Below are 14138 nucleotides of genomic sequence, written 5' to 3' on the forward strand. Positions count from 1 at the left end.
GCTCATCTTGTATCTCAGTTTATGAAGTTCTGTTTAATTATGGTTCTTGGTGTGTTTTAATTTTATCTATATAATAGAAATGTCTTAGATACATGTTGTACAATTTGTGCAATTAATGTATCTAGTAATTTATTTTTTTGTTAGTGCGCGAAGAAAAATAATTTGAACTTTTGTTTTCATTGATTCAGTTATGTACTACGATGCCATTCAAAGGATTGTGTTTGGGTCTTTAAAGAATCATGTCGTCGGGGGACTGAACTATTTAAAGTTAGATTTTTTCAAGATGTCCACACATGCCCGTTGAAAGATCGAGTTTTTACTCAACTTCAAGCTATATTTGGGTTTGTTAGTAATTTTGCTGCACCAAAACTTGTCAATTATAAGAGAATACACACCCCGAATGATATAATTGAAGATATTAAAAATGCTTTTGGTGTAGACATTAACTATCAGAAGGCTTGGAGGGCTAAAGAACGTGTGATTGATATGTTAAGGGAGAAACCTGCGGATGGTTATCGACAAATGACTAGATATATACATGTTAAATTCTGTATATCCAGGTTCACATATTAGAATGCATAAATTAGATGATAATAAATTTATGTATTTGTTCATTGCATTGCAACCTTTGAAGAGTGGATTCGAGTATTGTAGGCCTGTAGTTGTGGTTGATGGTGCGCATTTGAGTGGAGCATATAAAGGTACATTTATTTCCGCAAGCACTCTTGATGGAGCAGGTAATTTATATTTATTTGTATGTATAGTTATTTTGTGATGTAATTCAGATCATAATTTGTGTTAATTATTTTTTTTTTTGAGAAATAGTTTACTTGTATCTGCTTAATTAATTTTCTTATTATCAAAATTGTTGGACGCATTCTGCTGATTGTGTATGGAGTTGTTGACAGTGAAAATGATAATTTGTGAACTTGATTTTTCGAGAATTTCAGAATTGCTTTTGGAGAGTGCCATAGCATGTGTATTGTGTCCGACCGTCAGAAAGCATAATAAAGGCTGTCAGTATAGTATATTCGAATGTGCCGCACCTCCCATGCATTTGGCACTTGTGGAAGAATGTTTGGACAAACTTCAGAAAAAGTAAAGATAGACTTAGTGATATTTACTACGTTATGATCAAGGCTTACCGTAAAGATGAGTTTAATTTTTTTTGAAATCAAGTTGGGAAGATTGATAGAAGGTAAAATCTTATCTTGATAATATTGGATTTGAAAAGTGCGCACTCATGTTTGCACCTGTTAACCATGGTAGAATGATGACTTCAAATTTAATAGAGTATATAAATGATAAACTGAAGCTTGCACGTGAGTTGTCGATAATAGAATTTTTGAAACATGCTAGAAAATTATTTGAAAAGTGGAATTGCAAGAATAGAGAAAGAGCATCTTATGCAAACACGTCATTGGGTAGTAGATTCGAAGGAATTCTTCAACTAAATACTTCAAAATCTTCAAGGCTTAAGGTTAGTTTAGATGTTTAGTCTTCTTTTACATATTATATAATGTTTGATTCACATTACAAGATACTATTTGTTTTAAAAATTTGTTTTGAAAAATGTTACAGTAATTTAATTAATTTTTTTATTGATGTTATACAAAATATTTTTAAAAAGATCAATATGTATCTATGTGCTAACATATTATGATTAATCTTGTAGGTTAGTGCGTCATCAATATATGTATATTCTATTTACGATGATGACAGAAAGTACATAGTATGTCTTGATAGGAGGATTTGCAGTTGTGGTAGATTCCAATTGGACTAGATAACATGCGCGATTGCAGTACTAAAAAGCAAACATGTAGTTGATATGAAGCCTTATTGCTCAGAGTTTTATTATCCTGGAACATTAAGGAAGACGTATGAAGAATCTATGTTTTCAATGCCCAATAAGAAGGATTGGATTGTGCCACAAGAAGTAATGGACGAAGTTGTGTTACCGTCAAAATACAAACGTTCACCCGGAAGGCCAAAGAAAAACATGCACAAGAAATCAAGTGAAACAATGACATCGAGCAGTAATTGTTGCGGGAGATGTGGTTATGCAGGTCACAACAGGCGCACTTGTAACTTCTTTCCAAAGGAGGATTGACACTATAGTTGACTGATGAATAGTGTGGAATAATTTCTTAGCTTGTAGTTGGATTTTTTTTCTTTTTTATGCGACATTTTAAATGATGACATTGTTCCTTTTTAATTTTTTTTTTTTAAAACAGTTTTCGAAATAATGTTTTCGCTCTTTTGTTAATTATTTATATATGTTTTGAAGATTTAAATTATCGTGACACATCATATAGAAAGTAAGATATATTGAAATGATAATGTTATTAAATTTTATTTTAGTTGTTATGCTGTAGTAAATGATTGAAAAGAGTTACATTTTTGAAAGATGTATCTTTCATAAATTTATAGATACTTACACAAGTTGTATCAATTGTAAAATATAATCATATCATGTAAGACTATAAGTTTTGCTATAATGTGTTATACAGGTTATAGGCAAACATGTATTTTGAGTAAATAAAAACGGTTATAGATACATAATAATGTAATATTTTGTTATTTACAATTATTATATAGCAAAATATGTTTTCTTGTACTAGATACATATAATTTAATACGATATTTCTCAGATAATTTTATAGATATAAATTTAAATAATTACTTGTAGAACCTAATATGTCAATAGTTTTAAGATATAGTACTATTAAGTTGTGCTATAATTTGTAATGCATTTTAGAGACAACAGGTGTTAGTAGGAACAAAAAATTGTTATAGATACTAAATAATGTAATGTTGTGAAGGTTACTACCATTATATTGTAATGTATGTTTCATTATTTTAGATACATATGTTTGTAAAATATTATAAAATATGTATCTAATACAATTCTTTATAAAGTGTAAGAAAAACGTATCTCGAAACATAAATATATCTTAAATGCTTAAGCATTGGTTAATAATGGGTAACAATATAAAACTATTTAATCATTAAAGACACATAATGTATGATTATCTAAACATTACTAACATCATTAAAGTTTCTAACAACTTCCTCGTTTTGTAATAGCCAACTAGCCAACAAATAAAAAATTACTTAATATGCAAAATACGGTCTGTTTCTTTTGGTGCAAACTTGCTCCTTGGCGTTGGTGGATCGTCATTCTCACTAAAGTAGTCATTCTCTGATTTTCAGACACGTAGTTGCATAAAAGAGTAGCATATCTCAGACGATGGTATTGAGCATCAATTCTCGAATATGAAATGCCTAATCCCTCACTCAGATACTCGGCATAGACAGCTACAAATACACCACAATCCCTGCATTGCAATGAATAATTTAATTAAAAACATCAATATACATGTGTACGATAATGAAAACAACCAAAAAAGTAGTGTAATACGTACAAGCTTCTACTATCTTGTTGTGCTATCTTAGATACATATTCCACTTGGAATGGATTCCGTTCGGTCTTTTCCTTGTATGATTTCAATGCATCCCAGTCAGTGGGTACAATGCTAAAAAAATCACTATACTGAAAGTAAGTCGGAACCATTACAACCAATTTTTCAATCTCACTTGTTTGTGTTTTTTTTTGGTGAAGAGGCCATTGAATCATACATACGAATGCATCGACCTTTTAAAGTAATGACCACTAATATCCAGTGAAAGATATCGTCACAGTTAATTGGGACGAAGACCTCATTAGCCAAATGCCAAAGCTGACCTGTGCGTGTACTCAATCCTTTGATGGTGTTAATTAATGACATCTCCATATCAGCAACCTCATCAATCTTGGCAGATGCATCTTGAGTTGCAAGATCCTTAGCAACGTCAGCATTATAGTAATTCACATATGCCTTATCTATGTACACTTTGAAAAAGTAATCTGTGATAGTGTATCTGGTGATTGAAAAATTCTTGTTCTTGTACTTCTTCCTCAAGTAGTACATAATGACATCCAGATGTTATTCAAATTGTAATAAATTGAAATATATATATTATAGCAATCAATTGTAATAATTAAAAATGAGATACAAATTATTATTTATGTATCTAATGTCATAAAATGTAAAATTCTGATACTGTAAGAGCAACAAATGAACAACATATATATATTCATATAGAATGATACATTTTTAGTAATTTTGTATCTAATACAAATTACATTCGGCTAAAACATTCCAAATATCTTTACTCACAGCAAATCAACAAATCTGAAAGAAACAATTTTCTTTTGCATGATGTTTAGCTTAAACAATTCTTATAACTTGTGCAGTCAATGTAACTCATGTAATAGACTTTAATACTTCATCATAGATATCACACAATTCGAAATGTATTTACTAATAAAAATCTACTTAAACAAAATTTGAAGAAAAAATGAAGGTAATTGAAAAACAAACATTTCAATAAAAAGCATATTATTATATGATGTTACATCTTTTGTTATCATGTATCTAATAAAACATAAGAACAGAAAAAATAAAATCAACATCTATATAATGCAACAAATAATTAAAATTGACAGAAACAAGTTTCTTAGCATGCATTTTTAATTAAAGAATTCATCTAATTTATGCAGTCTATCTAAAAATCTCATGTTAAAGACTTTAATACATCATACATATCATACAATACGGAATGCATATACTAAAGAATATGTACTTTCACGATGTCACAATTTGAGATTTTTGATATCCATTATGAAAATACCTCATCATTTTAGCACTTATTTTGTTGATACGTCAAGCAAAATCAGTTCTTGAATTTTGGAAATGTAACTACGAAATCTAGTTGACGAAATTCAAGTGTTGAACAGTTAACCTGGTAGTGATCATCCTTATCTTTTCTGTAACATAAAAGTGCAGTTAATTTTAGAAAAACAGTAAATTGTATATTACTTTTGAATTTAGAATAAGACATGTGTTGCTTGTAAAGGCCATCATTAATCCATTCTTCAAATATTTTCATCTCTACATTTGGTAATCCCCAGTAATGTCAAAACTTTCGAATGGGTATTTTTTTCGCTCTTTAGAAGCCAACTTTTCCTCTCCTTTAGAACTTGATCCAAAATGGATCAAAAAAGGAGAACGGTAAATCTTTGATGGCTTCCTTGAGGGTGGTGCAGGTGTCTTTTTATCATTGGACACATTCTTTTTTGGCGTAGAAAAGACAGAAAAAATTACGGTGTCACTAATCATATACTCGGCTGGAGTTGTTGGTGGAGGCTTGTAAATTATCAATGTCATATCATGTTCTCGATCTGAAATAATACTATCAAGCGGTTGCATTTCTTCAACAACACTGTCACTCTATTTCTCAATTCCATCATCCTGAAAATAATTTGAAATATTAACAAATGTTATAAATGTATTTACATTATAGTGAATTTCTATCAAGACCTATCAAGATCTACTTTGATATCTATTAGGATTTGAAGCATCCGTCTTTTACTCAGACTAGGAGTAAATTTTTCTTATAAATAGAGGGGTTTTGCTCATTGTATTGACAATCTGATGATCTCTCATCCCTCAAGAGAAGAAACAAGAATCATGACAATATGATGATCTCTCATCCCTCAAGAGAAGAAACAAGAATCACTCTCTCTATTATCTCTACTCTTCTTCTTTATTCTTTCTTGTTTTATAACACGTTATCAGCACGAAGGCTTGTTTTATAATAAAGTTATATTTGTATTTGAAATTCCGTGATGAAACACGTCGTAAATCACGATGCAATGGTTTAGCTTGTAACTGAAACACTTATGAACACGAACAAGTTTTGTTTCTTTTCCTTATTTATCGATACTCACTTGTTTTTTATTTTGCAAGTACAGTACGTGGCTACACAAGGTAAATGAATGGCTTGCTAATTATTACGTGCTAAATTGATTGTGTTTGAAGAAAAATCCACATGAAATTTTTATGAGAATAATAATAATTATATGGCTGAAATCTACTTTTTAATATAAAATAAAGGAGATGCCAGATGACATATTCATGTCAATAGTGCCTCAAGATCTGGCAACTATATTGATATTATGAAAGTTTAGTTTTATAATAATATTGAGATAATTGAGATTGTTTTGCTACTAACGAATTTTCTGTAAGTTTTTGAGTCTCTAACTAATTTAGATTATCAACACGAGATTCTGCCAAATAAGGTGAGATTATAAATCTAAAGGTAATTTCAAGGTTAGTAATTTCTTATGTTATCTGTCTTTTGCTATTAATAATATAATTATTGTTGGATTTGAGGAAAAATAATTGGTTTGGAACCATTTATATTTTGAACTTATTTCTCAAGAACAATATTATCAAAAGAGATGATATATGTTGGGTTCAAGCCCCATCGATTTATGCCTAAGACGCCTTTATATGGATAAGACGTTGATTTTGAATCTCAATGCACCATATTGATATATTATGATGGCTAAGGCAAAATAATGGGTATTTGATGAAAAGTCATGAAATTCGACCCATTGAATATGCTCCATTCCATGAAGTGAATGTAGTAGCAATATATGATAAGTCTGAAATATGACAACTTACTTCATTTTTGAGGCGTATGTGGTAGCAGTGCATAATATGTCTGAAAGAAGACAAGTGATTGAATGCACGAATATACGCATTGAGGGATAATATGATAATGATCATCAAAAGTGATGATATTTTCACATGCTTATATGATTATAAGATATGTTAGAGAAAAATTCTCTACATTATATGTATGCCTCGATTTGCTTCTGAAGTAGAAAAATCTTGAAAGAGGTTATAAGCTATCATAATTTGATAGACTTAAAGCATGATTATATTCCATTCCTGGGGAATGAGAAACTTATTAATGCAAACGTGCACTTGATTGTGATTGTATCATAACTCACCTCCGAAAGAGGTTGAATAATTTTAAAATCTACTTCTGAAGTAGTAAATCTGAAATTTATTTATGTAATAGTAAATCTGAAATTTACTAAAGAAAAAGTACATGTCATGGTAAACTTGGAGTTTACTAGAATAAAAGTTCATAAATTGATATGAACGATTGTGACATCTCGAAGATGTGCATGTATTAAAGAACTAGAAGATTTTTCAAGAATTATTTATGTTGTTTGTTCTTATGATAAGTTGGTTGGACCAACTAATATTGGGATTTGATCCCTTCAAATCTGAAAATTATAAAAGGTGAATAAGGGCCCGTTCACCTATCATATGATATGTTGAAAAGATGCATCAATAAGATGATCACATGTACATTCATGGTCAACCTACGTTTGACATTCATAAAGTTACTTGTTCAATATAAATTGAGTATAATTTTCAGATTGTGTAATCAAGATAATTCATCTTGATGATGATGTTTTAGCATTGAATGTCTTCGATAAATATCTAAACTATTGTTAATGAGAACAAAACTTAATGTATTGGTCTGAAATATGATATATTGCAATAGCATTTGTATGCATTAGATCAATAAATTATGATTATTTCTTTCCTCTCAATTGGTTCAAGGTCGGAAACCAATTATTCTATCTAAGAATTTTGATGTGCGGTATACGATTAATGAATATACCATAATGCACAACGATAGATTCCTCAAAGAAGTAGAGAATGTATGTTAGTTTTCCTAACATATGGGAGAGATTATAAGCGCTATGAAATGTGTTAGGAATTATCACTATATCCTCATCCAAATGATAATTCAAGTCAAATGCGGGAAGCATCTCATATTAAGCGCAAGTGCTCTTATTTTGTGTTCCTAAAGGACAAAGTCTATGCATGCGTGAAGCGTGGTAGACTGATCGGTTCCAAATGAAATAGTCTTTGAAAAATAAGGAGCAAATAATCATAATAAGAAGGCAATGAGCTCTTGAGGAGCCTATGACATAACACTTCATGAAACCTTATAAGAGGTTCATGTACCTGAAAATAATGAAGTGATGAGATCTCAAAATGTTATGTGCATTGTGAACCGATACGAAATGATTTATCATCAATATCTTTGACACAGTATTGGCGCAATATTGTGAAAGATTACGAAGATCTGAATTCTACGTTTATTTAAACATGCTGACATAGAAACATTTATCAAGTGACATGAAAGGATGCATTTTGGTAAGCGTAAAACTTATTTGATTTGCAGTCCAGACACTTGAAGATGTCACTCATGAAATGTTGAATATTATCACTTGACAAAACTTATGTGAAAACTTTTAAGGATTCAAACTGCTTGAAGCATATAAAAGTTTCTGGGAAACTTATTTATAATCCTTATATTGTATAAGCTTATTGCTTGAACATCATTGAAACTCTTGGAGAGTTTTTAAAGCAATAGATTATTTGCTGAAATTCGAAATATATTGAATTAGATTGGTTATGAAGTACCATATCTTAGTGCAATTGATGCACTCATGTACCTTACAAAAACTACAAGACCCAATATAGCCTTTCGCTCAATTTGTTACCAAGGTATATTTCTACTCTTACTTGGAGACATCAAAATGGATTAAAATACATGAGTTTATTTTATTCTAAAGATTGCAGTCCCGATCTTACTGGTCATGCTGATGTTGGGTACTCATCTAACCCGCATAAATCTCGGTCTTAAACATACAATATGTTCACATGTGGGGATACTGCCATATCTTGGAGATCTACAAAGCAGTCTATCGTAGACATTTCATCGAATCATGCTGAGATAATAGCTATTCATGAAGCAAGCCGAGAATGCGTATGGTTGAGGTCCATGATACATCTCATTCGAGAAAAATCTGGTGTGAAATATGACAATCTACCTACAATTTTATACAGAGATAATTCAGTTTACATAGCACATCTTAAGGGAGGATTCATAAATGGAGATAGAACGAAGCACATTTTGCCAAAACTTTTCTACATACATGAGCTACAAAAGAATGATGATATTAACGTGCAACAGATTCGTTCAACTGACAATGTGACTGATTTATTCACCAAGTCTTCTCCAATTACAGCTTTTAAGAAGATGGTGCACAAGATAGGGATGCAAAGGTTCAAGGATGTTCTCATTATGGGGAGTTAATACGCGTTGTACTCTTTTTTCCTTACGAGGTTTTGTCCCACTGGGTTTTCCTTGTAAAGTTTTTAATGAGGAAGTCGAAATGCGTATTATTAGGGATGTGTACTCTTTTTCCTTCACTAGATTTTTTTTTCCTACTGGGTTTTTTCTAGTAAGGTTTTAACGAGGCACATTATCTACCAATTAGACATTCAAAGGGGAGTGTTATAAATGTATTAACATTATAGTGAATGTCTATCAAGATCTACTTTGATATCTATTAGGATATGAAGCATCCGTCTTTTACTCAGACTAGGAGTAAATTTTTCCTATAAATAGAGGGTTTTTTTTGTTCATTGTATTGACAATCTGATGATCTCTCATCCCTCAAGAGAATAACTAAGAATCACTCTCTATATTCTCTCTACTCTTCTTCTTTATTCTTTTTTGTTTTATAACAACAAATATTTTATCAAAAAAGTCCAGTTATTTTAAAACCAAAATAGTAACAACAATGTCCATTTATGTATCTCAACTTTACCAATAAGTAGTAACTTGTACCTCAACTTTATTTTAACTTGTATCTCAACTTTATTTTAACTTGTATCTCAACTTTATTTTAACTTGTATCTCAACTTTACTAACAAGTAGTAACTTGTATCTCAACTTTATTTTAACTTGTATCTCAACTTTATTTTAACCTGTATCTCAACTTTATTTTAACTTGTATCTGAACTTAATTTTTGTAGATACGTGATATTAAACATTTATATTTAATAAAATTTATTTTGATTATTGTTTCTTTTTATTTTTAATAATTTTTAGTTAAAAAATAAATAACTAAATAAAGTTGTTGATAATTTTATTTATATTTTAATTTTAATTTTAAAAATAATATAAAAAAATTAAAAATATTTTTCTTTTCTCAATTTTAATAAATAAACTAGTAGTTTTAATATTATTTTATTATATTTATTTTAATTATTTATAAATTTTTCTTAAATATAAAATTAATTAATTATTATAATATTTATTATTATTAATATTATTATTTTATTTATTATCACTATTATCATATTTTAAGAAAATAAATAAATTTTAAAATTTAAATTCAAATCCCAAAAAAAAGAAATCCTTTATTTAAGGATTTTCACCCAGTCTATTCTCTCTACGTACTATTCTCACCACCAAGACAAATTTACTAAACAGTAAGAGAAACAAAAGCAAATCAAAGAAGAAAATCAAGAGGAGGGAAAAGTGAATCAAGTTGAATTTGAATTCTGTTCGAATTTTCGGTGATAACGTTTTGCTTTCGTATTCAATTAAATTGGAATACAGATTCTATTTTTGATCCTATTCTATTGTTATAAATTTCTTATGGGAAAAGCATGAATGAAAATATGTGCATAATCTCAACGCATTATTTAGTATGTATGTTGATTATGTAAATTTTGTTATCACATATTATTGATTTACTGAGTACTTATATTTGTTCCGTAGACATGTTGAATTAGTATCTTGTCTGTTCATTTTTCGTCAAATTTTAAAAGGAAGTTCACGTAAATAGATAATACTGTACGATCTCATACACATGTTCTTCAATTTTTCTTTAATCACATAGAAACAAACATACACTACACACGGCGGTAAGCGCGCACACACAATTGAACAACAAACACAGAGTAAAAAATAGGAGAAAAATTGCTAGAGAGGAGAGAAAAGACAGAGAACAAAAATAAAAAATTGGTATTTTCTGATTTTTTCGGCAAGAAACTAGCCGAAAACCGCATCTCCCATAAAAATGGAGACCAAACCCACCGGATTCGCCACCATGGACGGCGCCAGTCGCGCCTCCACCAGCCACCACCGCCGCTGGTTCCATCCCCGTCTTTCCTCTTTCTCACGTCCAACGAACCACCGAAAACCGCTATCCCACCGACGAACCAGTCAGACGCTGCCCCTCTGCGTCGGAATCAACAACCAGCAATCGAAGATCCCCTCCCCGTCACCCAAAAAAATGACGTCGGAAAACCCCAAAATATGGCGACCAATGCTGTCCCTCCTTATCACCAGCCGTCGACGGATCCCGTCGAAATCGACGACCAACCCAACTCCATTCCCGTTCTGACCCAAATCAGCTACTAAATTATTCAAATCGGTAGTGATAGTAAAGGCAGTGATGTTGAGAGAAAAGACAGCGATAAAAATAAGGAGGTAGAAATCGGTAGTGATATATGTGGATGTATTTTTGGTGTATTGGGAACAAAGGAGACAAAAAGACATGAATAGAAAATTAAATTAAAAAAGGTCACCAATAGGAATATCATTAGTGTTTTGATTATTTTTGTGGGTTTTGTAGTGTTTTATTTAATATGTTGTTTATCTTTGATTATCGTTATTCGAATGAATTTTGATTTTATTTATTTATTTATTTTATTATTCTATTATTTTTATTCATTGTCATTTATAAAATTTAATAATTATTTGTTAATTTAGTTAATTATTTTAATCAATATATTATTAATTTATTGTGAAGGTTAAGTAGTATTTTGAATAAAATAAATTATTACGAGTTTATAAGAAATAAATTAATCTCTTTAATATTAGGTAAATTTTAGTCACGTTTAAAATATTCGTCTTAATTAAGAATGCGGTACACACATCTTTTCAAAACATTTAAAATTAAAGGATGCAATAATGCACTTTGACAAATATTTTTCTAAAATTAATTTTTCAGCGATTTAATACAAGAGTTATAGATAACTATTAGACATTAAGGTTGAGCAAATTTAGGTCCTAACATAATTTATCGAAAATAGTTTAAGTTAGGTAGAAGTCAATAAAAGCGACTGTGCTAGAACCACGGGATTCGAAGGGTGCCTCACACCTTTCCTTCGGTCAATAGAATTCCTTACCCGATCTTCTATTTTCGCAGATCAAAATAAAAGAGTCATTTTCTTTTGACTAGGGATTCAAAAAAGTGACTTGCAACACCATAACTCAATTCCAAGTGGCAACTCTAAAAAATGATAAAAACTAATCTCTATTCAATACCGTCACTTTAATTGAAAAAATCCTTCGACTCGATTCTCTCGAGCGAAAAAGGGGTGTGACAATTTTAACTTGTACCTCAACTTTATTTTAACTTGTATCTCAACTTTACTTTAAACTTTATTTTAACTTGTATCTAAACTAATTTTAACTTGTATCTAAACATTATTTAAAATCTAAAATATTAATAACAGACTGTCAGTACTAGTAGGTCCTGTAACATCAAAAACATCATCTGAAGGATCACCTTTTTGTCGGTTCTGTTTTAGAATATTTTTCTGCAAATTTTTATCAGAGAATAAAAATACTCAATACAATATAATTAGTTAATTAATACTTATGAAAAGTAAGTAAACATTGAGATATATAAACATTATAGGATAATTAAAATAGTAAATATGTATCTATGGCCACCTCCATTTCCTTTGTTTTTCGAGACAAAATGTGGACTGATGGAATTACTATGGCCTTCAAAATCAGCATCATCATCTGAATGTTGACCCTCTTTCGAGCTTTGTTTTGCAATTTTTTCCTAAAACTTAAGGATGAGCAGCAAGAATAAATTCAATATAGTTGTTAATAAATATGTGTTGGTTTAAAGCATGTTACCTTCTCAACAGTCTCATTTTTCTGCTGCAATGACTTCAAAACTTAAGAGAATCTGTCATTTATCACATGCTTCAAATCTTTGAATTTTTGATCAGTCTAATAAATATGCATAGTTGATTAGTTAAAAAGCATACAAATTATAAATTTATACAACAATAAAGTATAGATCCTTACGTATGTCTTCACATATATCTTTATTTCGGACTCTAACGAATTTAGATCCGCTTTAACCAAAAGTTCTTTCCTGTTTATGCACGTTGAATCAGCATCCACTTTACTCTTTTCTTCTGTATCTGTTGGATTCACCAGTATTTATTAAGCATGAAAAACAACACGATATAGAAATGTTTTCATTATGAGAAAAGTATAAAATATGTTGATGTGAAAAATACCTATTGTCTGTTTTTTTTTTTTTTGCGTTTCGAATCTGCCTTCGTTCTTTACTATCTGATCTTCTTCCTATAGGAACATCTTTTTCACTCTTTGACAGAGGTCCAGATACTGTACGAGATACATGTATCGATTTCCTCATAAAAAATTATGAAGGCGTCGTACTGAAGTCATTAAAACCGTCATGATCTTTAGTAACTTGAGGTAAATTCACTCTGTAACTCCTCTGATCCGGATTTTCAATTGATGATGGCATTGAAGATGTACCATGGTGATCAGCTGCAAAACTAGTTCGCGGCAAATCAAGTTTTTCAAACTTCTCCCCACTAGGAGCAATGTTGGCATGTGAACACTAAAAAATTTATCCATTCAATATTGTTACGATTAAAACTAAAAATACTATAGTGCAATGTATGAAAAAAATTCAATCAGTATCGTACCTTGCTAAATATTTCGATTATAAATTGATTAAACTGAGCTCGGACTGCAACAATCCTCCAATTCAATATACGAGGTATATTGTTATCCTCCTTCACAGCAACTTTGATATCAACATTTGAACAAAGTTCAAACATCCACATATTAAAAACCTGAGGGATACCACCCAACCTATAAAGCTGCTTCTCCATTGAAAATTCTTGCCTAAGTGAGGCCATAAACCTGGAGAAAAACACTTTACCCCAAGGAAAGAATTCATATTTTTCATCTTCAACCATTTTGAAATTAGAAAATGACATGGGAGAAGCATTCAGCTGTGAGTAGACGAATGTGTGGATGAAGTATAGGATTGCCATCTGGAGGAAATCCTCTTTGTTTTCAAAATTTTCCTTCAGAAAACGTTTCACCAATGCCTCCTTATCTACCTCATTCGTTGATTGCAGAAAATACCTTTTCATAAGCCAACTCGGAGAAGAATCTTCATATTTGAAATCATCAACATTACCAAAACATTTTAAGTCAGTTATCAAAGCAAATTCATAGATGAAAAATCTAAAAATCTGGCCTTTGACAAACACATATATCTCTTCTTGATT

At 30.4% G+C, this 14138-nt stretch overlaps 1 protein-coding gene across 1 annotated transcript; it reads left to right on the forward strand.

Moving 5' to 3' along the window:
* Positions 1-1243: 1243 nt before the first annotated feature.
* Positions 1244-2110, forward strand: LOC124898113. The gene is made up of 3 exons (XM_047411738.1): positions 1244-1480; positions 1676-1732; positions 1784-2110. The coding sequence occupies exons 1-3, from the start codon at positions 1244-1246 to the stop codon at positions 2108-2110; spliced, it is 621 nt and encodes a 206-aa protein (XP_047267694.1).
* The last annotated feature ends 12028 nt before the right edge of the window (positions 2111-14138 follow it).

This window comes from Capsicum annuum, chromosome 1, assembly GCF_002878395.1.
Source record: "Capsicum annuum cultivar UCD-10X-F1 chromosome 1, UCD10Xv1.1, whole genome shotgun sequence".
In the NCBI taxonomy this organism is placed as follows: Eukaryota; Viridiplantae; Streptophyta; class Magnoliopsida; order Solanales; family Solanaceae; genus Capsicum; species Capsicum annuum.